Source organism: Ictidomys tridecemlineatus, chromosome 5, assembly GCF_052094955.1.
Source record: "Ictidomys tridecemlineatus isolate mIctTri1 chromosome 5, mIctTri1.hap1, whole genome shotgun sequence".
NCBI lineage: Eukaryota > Metazoa > Chordata > Mammalia > Rodentia > Sciuridae > Ictidomys > Ictidomys tridecemlineatus.
Window position 1 is genome coordinate 170,609,054 of NC_135481.1, and position 13,913 is coordinate 170,622,966.

General features: G+C 45.2%; 1 protein-coding gene and 1 long non-coding RNA gene across 4 annotated transcripts in view; one reads left to right on the forward strand and one right to left on the reverse strand.

The window, feature by feature from the left end:
* The first annotated feature begins 942 nt into the window (after positions 1–942).
* On the forward strand, positions 943–13,475 carry Prokr2 (prokineticin receptor 2). Of its 2 annotated transcripts, XM_005320496.4 has the most exons (4): positions 943–1,385; positions 2,007–2,083; positions 3,466–4,074; positions 10,458–13,475. In XM_005320496.4, exons 3-4 carry the CDS (start codon positions 3,617–3,619, stop codon positions 11,152–11,154), a joined length of 1,155 nt encoding a protein of 384 aa, XP_005320553.1. In that variant the 5' UTR covers positions 943–1,385; positions 2,007–2,083; positions 3,466–3,616; the 3' UTR covers positions 11,155–13,475. The 2 variants fall into 2 exon arrangements, with proteins under 2 accessions (XP_005320553.1, XP_021578857.1); XM_021723182.3 differs by lacking the exon at positions 2,007–2,083.
* The window catches only part of LOC120886360 (uncharacterized), a 41,263-nt gene continuing 37,578 nt past the window's right edge, over positions 10,229–13,913 (reverse strand). For both annotated transcript variants that reach the window (XR_005729332.2, XR_013439568.1), the window contains exons 3-4: positions 11,850–11,951; positions 10,229–11,221 (exon numbers count right to left, since the gene is read on the reverse strand). This is a non-coding gene — a long non-coding RNA (uncharacterized LOC120886360). The remainder of the gene's footprint in view (positions 11,222–11,849; positions 11,952–13,913) is intronic.

Consider the following 13,913-nt stretch of genomic DNA (forward strand, 5'->3'; position numbering starts at 1 on the left):
TGGAGGTTGTCCTCACCATCCACAACACCCACCAGCTGGCAGCCCCTCTCTTTGAGGACAGCAGAAAGCTGGGTCTCCTGTTTTTTATCTTACATGGGTAGATAGATGTTTTCAGAAAGGCAGAAGAATGGGGTTAACTCCACACAAAATAGGAAGGACAGAACTCCAGTTTCCAGATCATCTATCCAGGAATTTTAAATTGGCAGCCCAGTGGACTATATTCAGTCTGTGATATGTTCTTCTTGGCCAACAGATGGGTTTTTGTTTTGTTTTAACTAGCCCAACAGAGTAATTAAAAAGTTTGCAAATTCCAGATTCTCTTGAAAACCAGGAAGATCTGGTGAAGTGGAGTCCAGATTTTGCCTGTCAATCACAATGGGGAACCCCTTAGACCTTCAGTCTCCTACCACAGCTTGCAGCTCTCAATCTGTATACCCAGTTCTTCCCAATGACTGGGCCTTGAATTCGCAGCTCTAAAGTTTAACCCTAAAAATTCTAAGGATGAGCAAAAGTTGTCTAAAGCCCAAGTCTGCTGAAGGCAAAGTGGTCAGAGCCTACCGACCCTAGTCTGAGAGGCCTGATTGGAATTGACTAAATAGCCAAAGAATCTGACAGTGGTGGTGATGGTAGATTTGGGGTAAGGACCTGAAGGTTAGATTTTCTTGCAGGGCCAGTTGCCCCCAATCCCAGCTTCCTCCCCGGGGTGGGAATGGGAGGCCTCCTCCTCCATCACCACTGCATAAGATCCGTGTTGCCTCTGCGAAGAGGAGGTTGCAACTGGGTTTGTAGCAGGCGCAGATGCTAGCACTGGGCACCTGCAGAAAACAGGGCGCTCTACCTGTGCACAGGCGATTCGAATGCGGGGGTGGGGGGGGTGGGCTATAACAGGGTGCAGAGGATAGGAGCCGCACAACTAACAATAGTGCTCATCTGCGGAATCGCACCACTGACACCCGGGTGCCAAGGAGTAGAAAACCCCAATGAAGGGAGGCCCCCACAACCTGTGACCCCAGCCAGAGAGGTCCTGCACCCAGAGCACACTAGTCCCAGCGTGCGGCGGGGCGCGGGAGCAGATAGCCCACTGTCTGCCTAGGGTTGAAGGCAGGCGGGGGCACCCTAGGGCGGAGTCGAGGGCGGGACGCGCAGGGCCCGGTCCGAGGTGTTGGGATGAGTAGAGGAGGCGGAGCTCCGACCCGCAGAAGAGCACGGAGGCGAGGGGGCTAAAAAGGTACAACACACGCCTACTACACGAGCGCTCAACGCCTCGGCAAGTGCTAGTCCGGCTGCCCAAGGTGGGAACCAGAGACCCGACCCGCGTCCACTCACCCTAAGACCCTCGTTCGGCCGCCAGGACCTCAGAGTGCCCCAGGAGAAGAGGTGCAGAGGTGGGTAAACGATCGGATCCGCGCAGTTGGAAGACGGGCTGTGTGTTCAAGCCGCCGGACAAGGGGCTCCGACGCCCGCTTTCTTTCTCAGGGCTACGCGGGCTCCCTTAGCCTCTTGCCATTCCTGGGATGTGGCGATCTGTCCCCAAGCTAGCGATTTGATTCGAGGAAATGCCCTCTGGGTCCTCCAGGTTGGCAGAGATTGGGGGCTGCGGGCGCGGGCGAGCGCCAAATTGCAGGGAGAGGTCTCCTGCAGAAAGGTGAGCAGAAAAGAGCCAGCCTCTCTGATAAAATTCTCTCGCCCCTCATCGTCCCCTCGCCCACCCCAACCCCAGCCCCCACCCCTAGTTTTCCGCGGTCCCGAAGCCCCGCTGGCTTTGTTTCTCAAACATGAATTTTTTAGTTGATTCCTGCCCGGGGCGGGGCGGAGTCTTCGGACACCGCGTGGCAGCGTTGGGGAGGGGAGGAGGTGCTGGAACGGGATGATCACCCGCGAGGGGTACGTCCCTCGAAAATGCGACGGGGACAGGGACTTGTCCCCGCTCGGGGGCATGCGCCTCTTCCTTGGGTCTGGGGGCTGGAGCGTAAAACTCGGCAGCACTCCTGCTTCTCTGCCCGCAGCTGAACGGAGTCTTCAGGGATTGGAATTCCATGTGAAAGGCAAACCCAGGGAGGACACCCCGGCTGCAGACGCCTCTGTGAGTTGAACCTCACCTGTCGGGCGTTTCTCCACCTCAGTCTCGCAGCAGGCGGGAGCTCCATAGGTTACGGTATTCCTGCCACAACTACGACTCTTGTCCTTGCCAGAGTGGCAGTTCCTGACCCTTGCTCCCGTCCCGCCTTCCCAGGAGCTGACAAATTTCCCTGACCCATTTTGTCGCTTCTTGCTACCAGCATCCATTGGCCCCCACACTTGGAGTGGTTTCCAGGTGTGCCGAGAGGTCTGGGAGGAAAGCGGTTCACCTCTAGTAAGACAGCTCCCTTTCTGCAGACACTAGGGTCCTGGTTCTTTTCCCAGACACTCAGCAATTCCTTGTGCCCTGTGCTCCCCTATCTCCTGAGGGCTGATGCTTCAGAGATTTTATTTCCTCTCAGAGGCTCCCTCATTGGACTTTTTCCAGTGAAGGGCAGACAGTTCACCTTGAGCCCTCTGGAGTCTTAGATGACCTTCTACCCCCCCCACCTTCACCCTTGGGGGCTATTTTCAGTTAAGTGTTGGGGCAGTCATCCTTTTCAGAGGACAAAGACCTTCAGGACAGGGTGTGGTGCCTTCTACTCAGGGTGACTCTAGGGTGGGGACCTGGAAACCTGGTGAAGGCAGGAGGGAGCAGATCCAAAGTAGTGGGACCAAGGTGGGGAGACAGAGAATTCCTTCTAGAGCTGGTTCCCAAGGATCAGGGGAATTTCCTCTTCCCCACCTACAGCATCTAGGTGGGGATCCTCATTCATTCATTCATTCAACAAATTCCTATCCAGCTCCCCAACCGTACACCCTGCCTATGCAGGATCTGGACTGGATAGCAGGAGTTTGTTTAACAGGAAAGTTAGGGCTCTGAGAGCATGAATCACTGGTCCAGGATGACTCAGCCTATCCATATGAAAATGGTTTTGGTGATTTCCAAGTCCCTGGTTTGGCTAAACCCGAGCGAGGGCTCTGTGCCCTGCTTTGGAAGAAAGACCCTATTCCTGGCCGATAGATGTGCAACATTGTGGATAACATACAAGCCTGGGCAATTGCCTTGAGAAACTTCCAGAAAACCTGTGGAAGCTGATGAAGGGGTGGGTGGATAAATTAGACATCAAACCAGCACTGACCCCTGGGAAAAGGACAAAAGTGCACATTTTTCTTGGGTGTCTCTGGCAAGTCCAATCCACCTTGCACTCAGTCCTTTCTGATAGCTGCAGAGGTAGTAGAGGGCATCCCAGCTTCCAGATGTCATGTCTTCTCTCCCCTGCACCCTGAGTAGTTCTGTCTACAGGTAGGCAGTGGGTTTGGTGGGTGTGTACCTGGGGAACTCTGGAGGAATGCTACCAGATATTCTTCATTCTCCTGTGATCCACTGGTTGTGTCTCCTTCCAGAAACAAGATGGTGTATCACCTCTGGCCAAGGATGTGAGCAGGGTACTAGGCTCCATCACATCGTCTGGGACAGCACAAGATCTGGACCCCCCAGCTCAGAGTGCTGTATTCCCTACACTTCCCTCATACTGCTCCATCTGCAGGCATCACCATGGCAGTGCAGAACAGAAACACTAGTTTTGCTTCCAACTTTAGTCCACCCCAAGACCATGCCTCCTCCCTCCACTTCAACTTCAGTTATGGTGATTATGACCTCCCTCTGGATGAAGATGAGGACATGACCAAGACCCGGACCTTCTTTGCAGCCAAGATCGTCATTGGAGTGGCACTGGCAGGCATCATGCTAGTCTGCGGCATTGGCAACTTTGTCTTCATTGCTGCCCTTGCCCGCTACAAGAAGCTGCGCAACCTCACCAACCTGCTCATTGCTAACCTAGCCATCTCCGACTTCCTGGTGGCCATTGTCTGTTGCCCCTTCGAGATGGACTATTATGTGGTACGCCAGCTCTCCTGGGAACATGGCCATGTGCTGTGTGCTTCTGTCAACTACCTGCGTACTGTCTCCCTCTACGTCTCCACCAATGCCCTGCTGGCCATCGCTATTGACAGGTGAGGCCCTTGGCAGGGGTGTAAGGCAGAAGCCAGCTAGGCTGCCATTTTTCTCACTTCAAATTAGACAGGCTTGGCACTGCTCCAGATCTGAATGTTCATTGATCTTTTGAGGGGCAAGAGGAGCTTTTGTTTCTTTAGCAGTGTTCTGTTCCCCCAAATGTGAGCAAATATGAGGCTCCTAAGTCCCCCAGTTCTGACCATGCTCTCTCTGAATCTGCTTTAGATGCAAGCATATCACATTAATGACAGCCTATGGCATCAAACACAAAGTCAAAAGCAGAAAATTCAGACAGCTGTTACTTAGAAGCCGAGGGAGGGTTAACTAAGGAAGTTTGCAGTCAAGACAATATGCACCAAGTTTTTCCTGTAGCCAGATTGAACATTTCCATCACCTAGAAAATGCCCGTGCCCTAACCAGTCAACTCCCCCAACCTTAAGCAACCAGTGATCTCATTGTTATCATCATAATTTAATTCTGCCTAGGCTTTAACTTCCTAAGAAAAGAATCATCACTTGTTTTAGTGATTTTGTTGCAGAGCTGATTTTAAAATGAGATAGCAGGATTTGTTTGCAGAAAAGAAAGACATGCTTGCTTTTGTTCTTTTGCATATATCCATGTGTGCTCATTTGCATGCATTTGCATGAGATGTTCCAGAAGTCCTTGCTCTATTGTAAATGTATAAGGTAAAATTTATCACATCTACTGACAAATCTTATACATGTACAGTGTATGTGAACAGTTGCAGCCCAGTATCAGATCACCAGTGGCTCTGTTTGAGAGGGATAGTTGATGTCTTGTCTTCTTGCTTACTATCCATCTTCTGAGCTATGCTGAGACTCATTTTGATAAAGGTGCTGAATCATCTTTTTTCCCTTTTGTCTTCTTTCAACTCTTCAATTTTTCCCATGTTCTCAGTGCTGTTTATAGGTTTGCTGTCCTTTGTAATCAATCAGTTTGTTATTCTTCATTTATGGTGTAATAAAACACACATACAGGTGCAAGATGCATCTTCCTTTTATAGAATATCTGAAGGAAAAACAATTTTATTACAACTCTGAGGTTCTCCGGGCCTGAAACCAGCCTTTGTAGAGTGGGCACTTACCAACCAACTGCACAAAACTCCCCAGGGAAAATGGCAGAAGGTAGCATCTGATGCAATGTTACAGAGTCAGATTCCTGGGTCCCACTCCAGTCTCCTAGATGGGAATCCCTCACACTGGGTTCCAGGAATCTGAATTTTTATTCACTATCTTAAGTGATTTTTATGCTTACTAAATGATAGTGATCACTGTTCTCATCCCTTGTCCCATTATAACCTTGTCTTCATGATGTTGATTTTGTTTGTCTGTTTTTTAAATTTTTTATTTGTTCTGATTAGTTATACATGACTGCAGAATATTTTGCACTTTGATATATCATTCATAAGTGGGATATAATTTCTCATTTTTCTGATTGTACATGTTGTAGAATCACATTGGTCATGTAGTCATATATGTACATAAGGTAATGATGTCTGTTTCATTCTACTATCCTTCCTACCCTCATACCCCCTCCTCTTCTTTCACTGCCCTCTATCTAATCTAAAGTAACTCTATTCTTCCCTAGCCACCCCCACCTTATTGTGAATTAGCATCTGCATAGCAGAGAAAACATTCAGCCTTTGGTTCTTTGGGATTGACTTATTTTGCTTAGCATTATATTCTCCAGCTCCATCCATTTACCAACAAATGCCATAATTTTATTCTTTTTTAAGGCTGAGTGATATTCCATCATATATATCACATTTTCTTTATCCATTCATCTATTGAAGGGCATCTAGGTTGGTTCCATAGGTTAGCTATTGTGAGTTGAGCTGCTATAAATATTGATGCGGCTGTGTCACTGTAATATGCTATTTGTAACATTGGAGTTTCTTGGGACATGATCACCCTGTTACTACAGACAAGGGAGACGTTCTTTTTCATCCCAAACCAACTCTTGGCCAGATAGCCCGCCAGCTCCATCAGCAGTGTCATCACTTTTCTGGTCCCCAATCAGGAAATTTACCATCACCCTTTACCTTTCTCCCCCCTCAATTCCTACCCACTCCACCCTTTGTGTTCAGGCCTACACCAATTCCTGGCAATTCTCCCTCTACCCTCATTCCTTATCAAGTTATGACTGTTCCATGATGATGCTCTTCTGACTTGCCTTTTGCCCCCAGGGGCTCTTGGCTCTGCCCTGAAATCCATACTCATCCATATGAGGCACCAGAATATCACTATTGAGGGATCTTCCTAAGACATTTCATTGCTAATAAAACCTCTAGAAATTCCAGTGTCTTTAGGATTCACGCCAGATCCTGAGTCTAGCATAATGGAGCATTTATGATCTGATGCCAATCTGCCTTTCCAAACTCAGGCTGTGTTTGAAGATACAGATATACATTATCTTTTCCAAAAGATAATGTATTTTAAGCACAATAACTATGTCTGCAATATTTCTGTCTCCACGGAGCTTTATACCTGTATCTTAATTTGGGTTGTTTTCCAAACACTCTGAGATAAGGATACTAGTGCATGTAGCACAGGAAGAACCTATAGGAAGGTGGAAAGGGAAATAGGGAAGGGAAACAGTCAGTACAGGATACATTGTTAAAAAGTTTCCACTATGGGTAACTAGCGCTTACCCCTGTTGAGGAACCCTTAGAGCCAGTAGATCACAACTCAGACATCTCCCAGGAGTGGGCAGTGGGAGGGAGCTGAGGTATTTGTACACCATTACTCGTAAGACCTTGCTGAGGACTGCTCTGGTGATGCTATTAAGGTAGCCAAGAGGAATCTGGAAGCCTGAGAAAGCCTTTAGAAAAAGAAATGCAGGTGTATTGGCAGGTACAAGTGGACAGGTATGCACTGAAATGATAACAGCAGAGGGATATGAATGGGGCACTGACTGTATCTGCTCCAACTGGTAGGTGCACAGTGAGTTGCTGGGCCCTGCTGTATGCCCAGACTATGGATATGGAAACACGATGTAGAAAAGACACAGTCCTTGACTCAGGGAGCTTTTCTTCCACACAAGAACTAGCATTTATGAGACATAAAAGAATAATCGAGAGATTCTGATACATAAATGCTAGGTTTTTTTTTAAGGAAAAGTTCTCTGAAAGGATTACTCTTTTTATTTGCATTATAATTAGACATAATAGTGAGATTCACTGTGGCCTATTTGTACATGCACATAACATAATTTGGTGAATCTCATTCCCCAGTGAGTTTATACTTACACTTCCTGATAGAGGAAACAGGCCGACAGGGAGGCTTTTCCACTGGGTGTGTGCAAGGGGAGCAGTTGGGGTACATCTGGCAAAAACAGGGGAACTCATAGCTAGGCCTTTGGGGTCCCACAAGGCTCAAAGATATAAAGGCAGCATGTGGAAATTCAAGCCTCAAAATACAAAAGCTTAATAAATAGCACCCCTCTGGCCCATCAGGTTCTAAACCAATTGAAAAATAAGGTAAATGATAAGAAAGATGAATGGAAAGCTCTCATCTTTGCCCTGATGATACTGATTTTGGAAAACAGGATTTGTATCTGGGAATTTGGGGGATACTTCATGCACAACCCCAGAATTAGAGAGACCTACAGACCCTGGGAGAAGTACACATCTCTCTGTTGGTACTTTCATTTGCCTCTAGGATAAATATGCCTGTTCTACTATGTAGAAATATCATAAGGGCCACCTGGTGCCATTTGTATATGCTGCAGCTAGAGAATAGCCAGGTCTATGCAGAAGAGGTGCTATTTCAAGTCACAGAGACTTGAAGAAAACCACTGATCTTAAGAAACACTTCCAAGCAGATAGATGGCAACAAACACCTTGCAGATGTCTCTTGCCAATGAGTGAACTGTGGGAAATGATCAATGTAAGTAAAGTACTATAGCTTCCAACATGCATTATGTATGTTCACTTTCTTGAAACCTAAAAAAAAAATCCTGAGAGATTGTCAATAAAGTTATTATGATCCCCATTTCATAGATGCTGAAACTAGTTCTCAGGAGTATAAATGATTTATCCAAGTTCACAGCTTGGATCCAGGCCTTCTGAATAACCTGCAGGCTAGTAGTGTTCCTTTCTTTTCTATTCAAATTTTGAAACATCTCATAGAATGAAGAAAGTGTTACAAATGATAAAAAACTTGAATTTAAAAGACAACAACAGAATAAGCAGGAATGTGGGGAAATTTCATTTGGCATTGGTTATTGAGATACTGTCCATGATAGAACCAGAAAGCTATTAAGTTCTGAATTTGTCTTGCTTTTCCTAAGGACTTTGGATTCAGTGTGGTAGGCAGAATAATTCCTCCCCCGCCCCCCCCACCCCCCCCACCCCGCCAAAAGATAACTATATCCTATTCCTCAGAACCGTGAGCATATTACATTACATGCCAAAAGGGAATTAAAGTGGCAGATGGGATTAAGGTTGCTAATCAGCTGATCTTAAAATAGGGGAATTTTACTAGATAATCTAGGTGGGGCCAATGTAATCACAAAGGTTCTTAATTGTGGAAGGAGGCAGAGAGTTAATGTCAGAGTAATACAAAATGAGACAAACTCAGCTTGCCATTGCTGGCTTTGAACAGGGAAGGGGTCATAGGTCAAAAACTCTAGGCAGCCCTGGAAAAGGAAACACACACACACGTACACACACACACACACACACACACACACACACACACACACACACCAGTCTTCTGACCTCTAAAAACTGTAAGATAATCAATTGTGTCACTTCAAGCCACTATATCTGTGGGCATTTGTTATAGCAGCAACAAAAAACTAATTCTTTCCCAGTCATTACAAAGAGACAGTGATTGTGAGATGACCCTGCTCCAGGTGAGGGTGAGCCATCCCATTTGCCCCTCTCTTCAGTCCCTTGAGGCTTGTCCACTTGGGACAGTCATACAGGTTCACATGGCAAAGCCAGATCAAATGCTATGCGGAGAGTTCCAGCAACAGCCATGCATATTAATACATCCAGGTGGGGTGCAGTCAGTGGTTGTGATGGATCCAGCTTCATCCTGGGTATTCAGAAAGCCACAAACTTGGGGGTAGCCATGCTCTCATGGGTTCCGCTAGTGAAACTCAATGGGTTAGAGCCAACAATGAACAAGGAGCAGGCAAGAGAAGGTGAAGCAAACTTGTAGCAGAAATACTGTCAGGGACAGGAAGCAGTAACATGGAAGGAAGCCTCCATAGTCAAATCAGACACTTGGAAAGGTGGTCAAAGGGTCTGGTTTACAAAGGAAAAGGTTTGGATCCAGTTTTCTACTGGGAGCTTCCTGCTCTTAATCCCACCTGCCTCAATCTTCAGGTATGGGGCACATGTTTATTTCCATGGCTAATTTCTTTCTTTTCTGACCCTTCTGACGTTTATCTTTCTCCATTGTCTTCTACCACTCAATCCTGCACAGAAGTGATTCCAGGGCACCCAAATATCTAAATAGGCTGTTATTCATTATCTCTTTCTGGAGAGAAGATATTCAATCTGCACAGCTGAGCTCACTTTATACAAAAAGCTCTGGCTTCTTTCCTGGGCAATGTGGTTCATCAGAAAGAGCAGGGATCAAGACTTATGGTATTATGGTAGCTTCATATACCTTCTCATTTGAACATGAGGTGACCCAGGGAGGTGAGTGTAAAAGCTTTTGTACCAGGGGCCTAAATTCCAGTGTTTGCATAATTCTAGCTTGAGCAAAACATTTACTTCTCATCAGGGTTCTTAGTTTCACCACAAACCCACCCCTACTCTCCTGTTTCTGTAATGCAGAGTAATACCTGATAGTGGGGGCGGAGGGAGAGGGAAAAAGTTCTTGTCCACTACCTGAGAAAGGTGCTGACCTCTCTCGGAGGTGCCGAGCGCTTCTTCGTCTCTAAACCATGAGTTATTTAGAATGAAGAGCTTTGAGAGCATTGTATTCTTGGGCAGAATGGCTTGGAACCCAAGGTACAATAATAGGAGCATTAATAATAATAGACCACATGTATTTATTGAACACCTACAATACAGGCTACAAATTATCATATTTAACCTTCACAGCTACCAGCAAAGCAGGTATCATTTGATTCCAGGTTGCATTTGAGGAAATGAAACTCAGAGAGATTGGGTAATTGGGGTCTGGAAAGCCAGAATTTATTCAACATATTTGACCTGAAACCTGTGCTGTTTCCACTAAACCACGCCACTATTCCAAGTGCAAAATGATGTTGCTGACATGAGATGAAGCTGGTTAAATTTGGGTAATGAGTACATGGGATTCACTGTGTTCAGAATTAGTGAAAAAACTATCATTTTCCAAGCTGTAACATATTATGATTGTTTGCTGTCTTTCCTCACCAGATATCTTGCCATCGTTCACCCCTTGAAACCACGAATGAATTATCAAACCGCCTCCTTCCTGATTGCTTTGGTCTGGTTGGTTTCCATCCTCATTGCCATCCCATCAGCCTACTTTGCAACCGAAACCGTCCTCTTTATTGTCAAAAACCAGGAAAAGATATTCTGTGGCCAGATCTGGCCAGTAGATCAGCAGTTCTATTATAGGTCCTACTTTCTGTTTATCTTTGGCCTCGAGTTCGTAGGGCCTGTGGTCACCATGACCCTGTGCTATGCCAGGATCTCCCAGGAGCTCTGGTTCAAGGCCGTCCCTGGGTTCCAGACAGAGCAGATCCGTAAGCGACTGCGCTGCCGCCGGAAGACAGTCCTGGTGCTCATGTGCATCCTTACAGCCTACGTGCTGTGCTGGGCACCCTTCTATGGCTTCACCATTGTGCGAGACTTCTTCCCCACTGTGTTTGTGAAAGAGAAGCACTACCTCACCGCCTTCTACGTCGTCGAGTGCATCGCCATGAGCAACAGCATGATTAATACTGTGTGCTTCGTGACGGTCAAGAACAACACCATGAAGTACTTCAAGAAGATGATGCTACTCCACTGGCAACCCTCTCACCATGGGAGCAAGTCCAGCGCTGAACTTGACTTCAAAACCACTGGGGTGCCTGCCACTGAAGAGGTGGATTGTATCAGGCTGAAGTGACGTGGTAGTGTTACACAACAGAAAACCCAAATCCAGTACTCAGAGCATCATCAATCAAGTTCACAGCCTGCATGGAAAAGAACAATCATATTCATGCCCTCCTGTCTTCACAGAGCTAGATGCTTTGAAGTCATAACAAATAATGAGGCTGGACACAAACCACAGCCCAGACATTTACTGATATCTGCTGATATCATTAGCCTGCTGAGTACACCGTCACAACCGTAAGAGCAGACACAAGTAGCAGCAACTGACATGGAATGAATACCTACTGCGAGCAAGCCACACCAATGAGATTAGACAGAGACAACAGGATTGTCCTACCTACTGTGTACAAAGACATTTAAAAAATCAAAATGGCAGAAGTTATCAGAGCCGACAAACTACATCTAGACATACAGATGGCTGGGAAGAGACCACCAATGGTATCTGGACTCCCCCTCCATGATCCCTCATTCTGTATCTTATCTGAACAGGAATGCTCAAAGCTATAGAATAAGGCATTTAGACATAATTAAAATGTAAGGATAAGCCCATCAGTATGGAGTGTATAGCCTCAACTTAGCTCCTACTATCTCCTAATATGTTCTCCAGGATTGTGGCTGCCAAAGAAGAATTTTTCTTGCAGTCCAGCCAGCCTTATGGCCCTTCTACAATGGTGTAATGTCGAAGGAGAGAACTAAAAAAAGTCTTACTGTTGGGGTTGGAATCTCATCACTCTATTGGGTGAAGATGGTCAATCCTGAGATGAGGAATACATTCAGTTCCTTTCACTTCAGTGTAAAGGATTTCAGGGACTGAAAAAAGAAAAAAAGAAAAGAAAGAGCACCAAAAAAAGAAAAAAAAAGAGTGAAGGTCGCCACTGGTAATAAACATAATCTGTGTGGCCATTTGGCTAAAACCCAAATATTTTTGGAACATACTCTCTTTTACAAAAGAAGCTTTGCTCAGAACCCAAAGACCAGACCAGAGTTCTAGGTCTCATGTGACCTACCTGTTTCTGTGTGGATGTCTCATTTTGTTTTAATGATATGGAAATAATCAAAACTTCTGCCTTCCCTGCCACTGGGAGAGCCCATGTTCAGCATGTGAACATGATTGGAATGAATAAGTAATATTGAACTGGTGGTTTGGAGGGAGTTGTTTAGAAACTCCAAGCACTGTGGTTTATTATGGAGAAACACCTGCACCTTTTTATCTCTGTTCTTTGGACCAGTGACCCTTGAACTCTTTTCATAGAAACTCATCTCAAATGAGGCAAAAAGGCACCCCTGCCTGTAATCCCAGCAGGTAGGGAGGCTGAGGAAGGATGAGCAAGGGTTCAAAGCCAGTGGCAGGGCGCTAAGCAACTCAGTGAGACCCTGTCTCTAAATAAAATACAAAAATAGGACTGGGGGTGTGGCTCAGTGGTCAAGTGCCCCTGAGTTCCATTCCTGGTACCCCCCCCCAAAAAAAGGCACCCCTGTCCCAGGATATAATCAAGAAAATGTAGCCTCTCAGCATTGCTACATGGTCTTAGAAGTGTTGACAGTCTTTCCAGCATGTTGTCCTCAGCACACCACAGTGCTGCATAAATAGAATTTCTGAATCCATTGTTATTACTATACAACTGTGGTGATCATATATATGTATCCTCATTTCTTCCTGACTCATACTGAAGCAAAGACTGTACAAATGGTACCTGGTTTGAGATTGAACCATCCATACTTGGTTGATCCCAAGTTTTCTGAGGAGAAGGAATTGTTTAGTTGCTTATTTCTTTTTTCCCATATTTTTGAATTGGTGCATTATAGTTGTATATAACAGTGGGATTTGTTATTACATAGTCATACATACACACAACCTAACGATATATTTTGGCCAATTTCATTCCCCAGTATTTCCCCCTTTCTGCCCCTCCTCCCTCCCCTAGTCCTTTCCCTCTATTCTATTAATCTCCATTTGATTTTCATAAGACCTCTTACTTGCTTGTTTCTTAAAATTATTTGTTTGGTTTGTTTTTCCAACAACAAAGTGCCAATCAGTTGTTTTCTATCACCACCCCACAGACTTATCTTCAACCCAATCATTGTACCTTTAAAAAAATGCAGTCTCACCATATCAAAATGGTTTATAAATTCTGATTTCACCAAGTTTCACAGTGCATTCCAAAGCCAAGCAAGGAAGCATGGTGGATTATCTACAGTTTTACAATTGTAATGCTTTAGCTTTCCTGGATGAGGTGGCACACATCTATAATCTCAGCTATCTCAGAAGGCTGAAGCAAGAAGGTCCCAAGTGTGATACCAGCTTGGACAACTTAGTGAGATCCTGTCCCAAAATTTAAAAATGAAAATAAAAAGTGCTGGGGATGTAGTTCAGTGGTAGAGTGCTTAACTAGCATGCATGAGACCCGGAGTTCAATATATTTGCCATATATCAGTCAATAAGATTCATCTCTTTTTTTCTCTTTGTATTCTAAAATGTATCATCCTCCTTTCACTTTAACTGAAAAAAAAATCTTGTAAACATCAGTGTGTATTTGTGATTTGCCAGTGAATAAAAGTGTTGTGTTGTTATTCAATGGAATAATTAACATATGAAATCCTAATCACAGTGTTTGTTTCCCTGCTAATGTTTCATATCATGTTAGTATATTTAGATATTAATGAAGCAACAGCCATTTAAACAGCTCAACCCTGAAACAGAGACAGAACTTGGCAAAGACATTTTTAGAGCAGTGGAAGCTCATACCAGCAACCAGACTCATCTCCGTTACA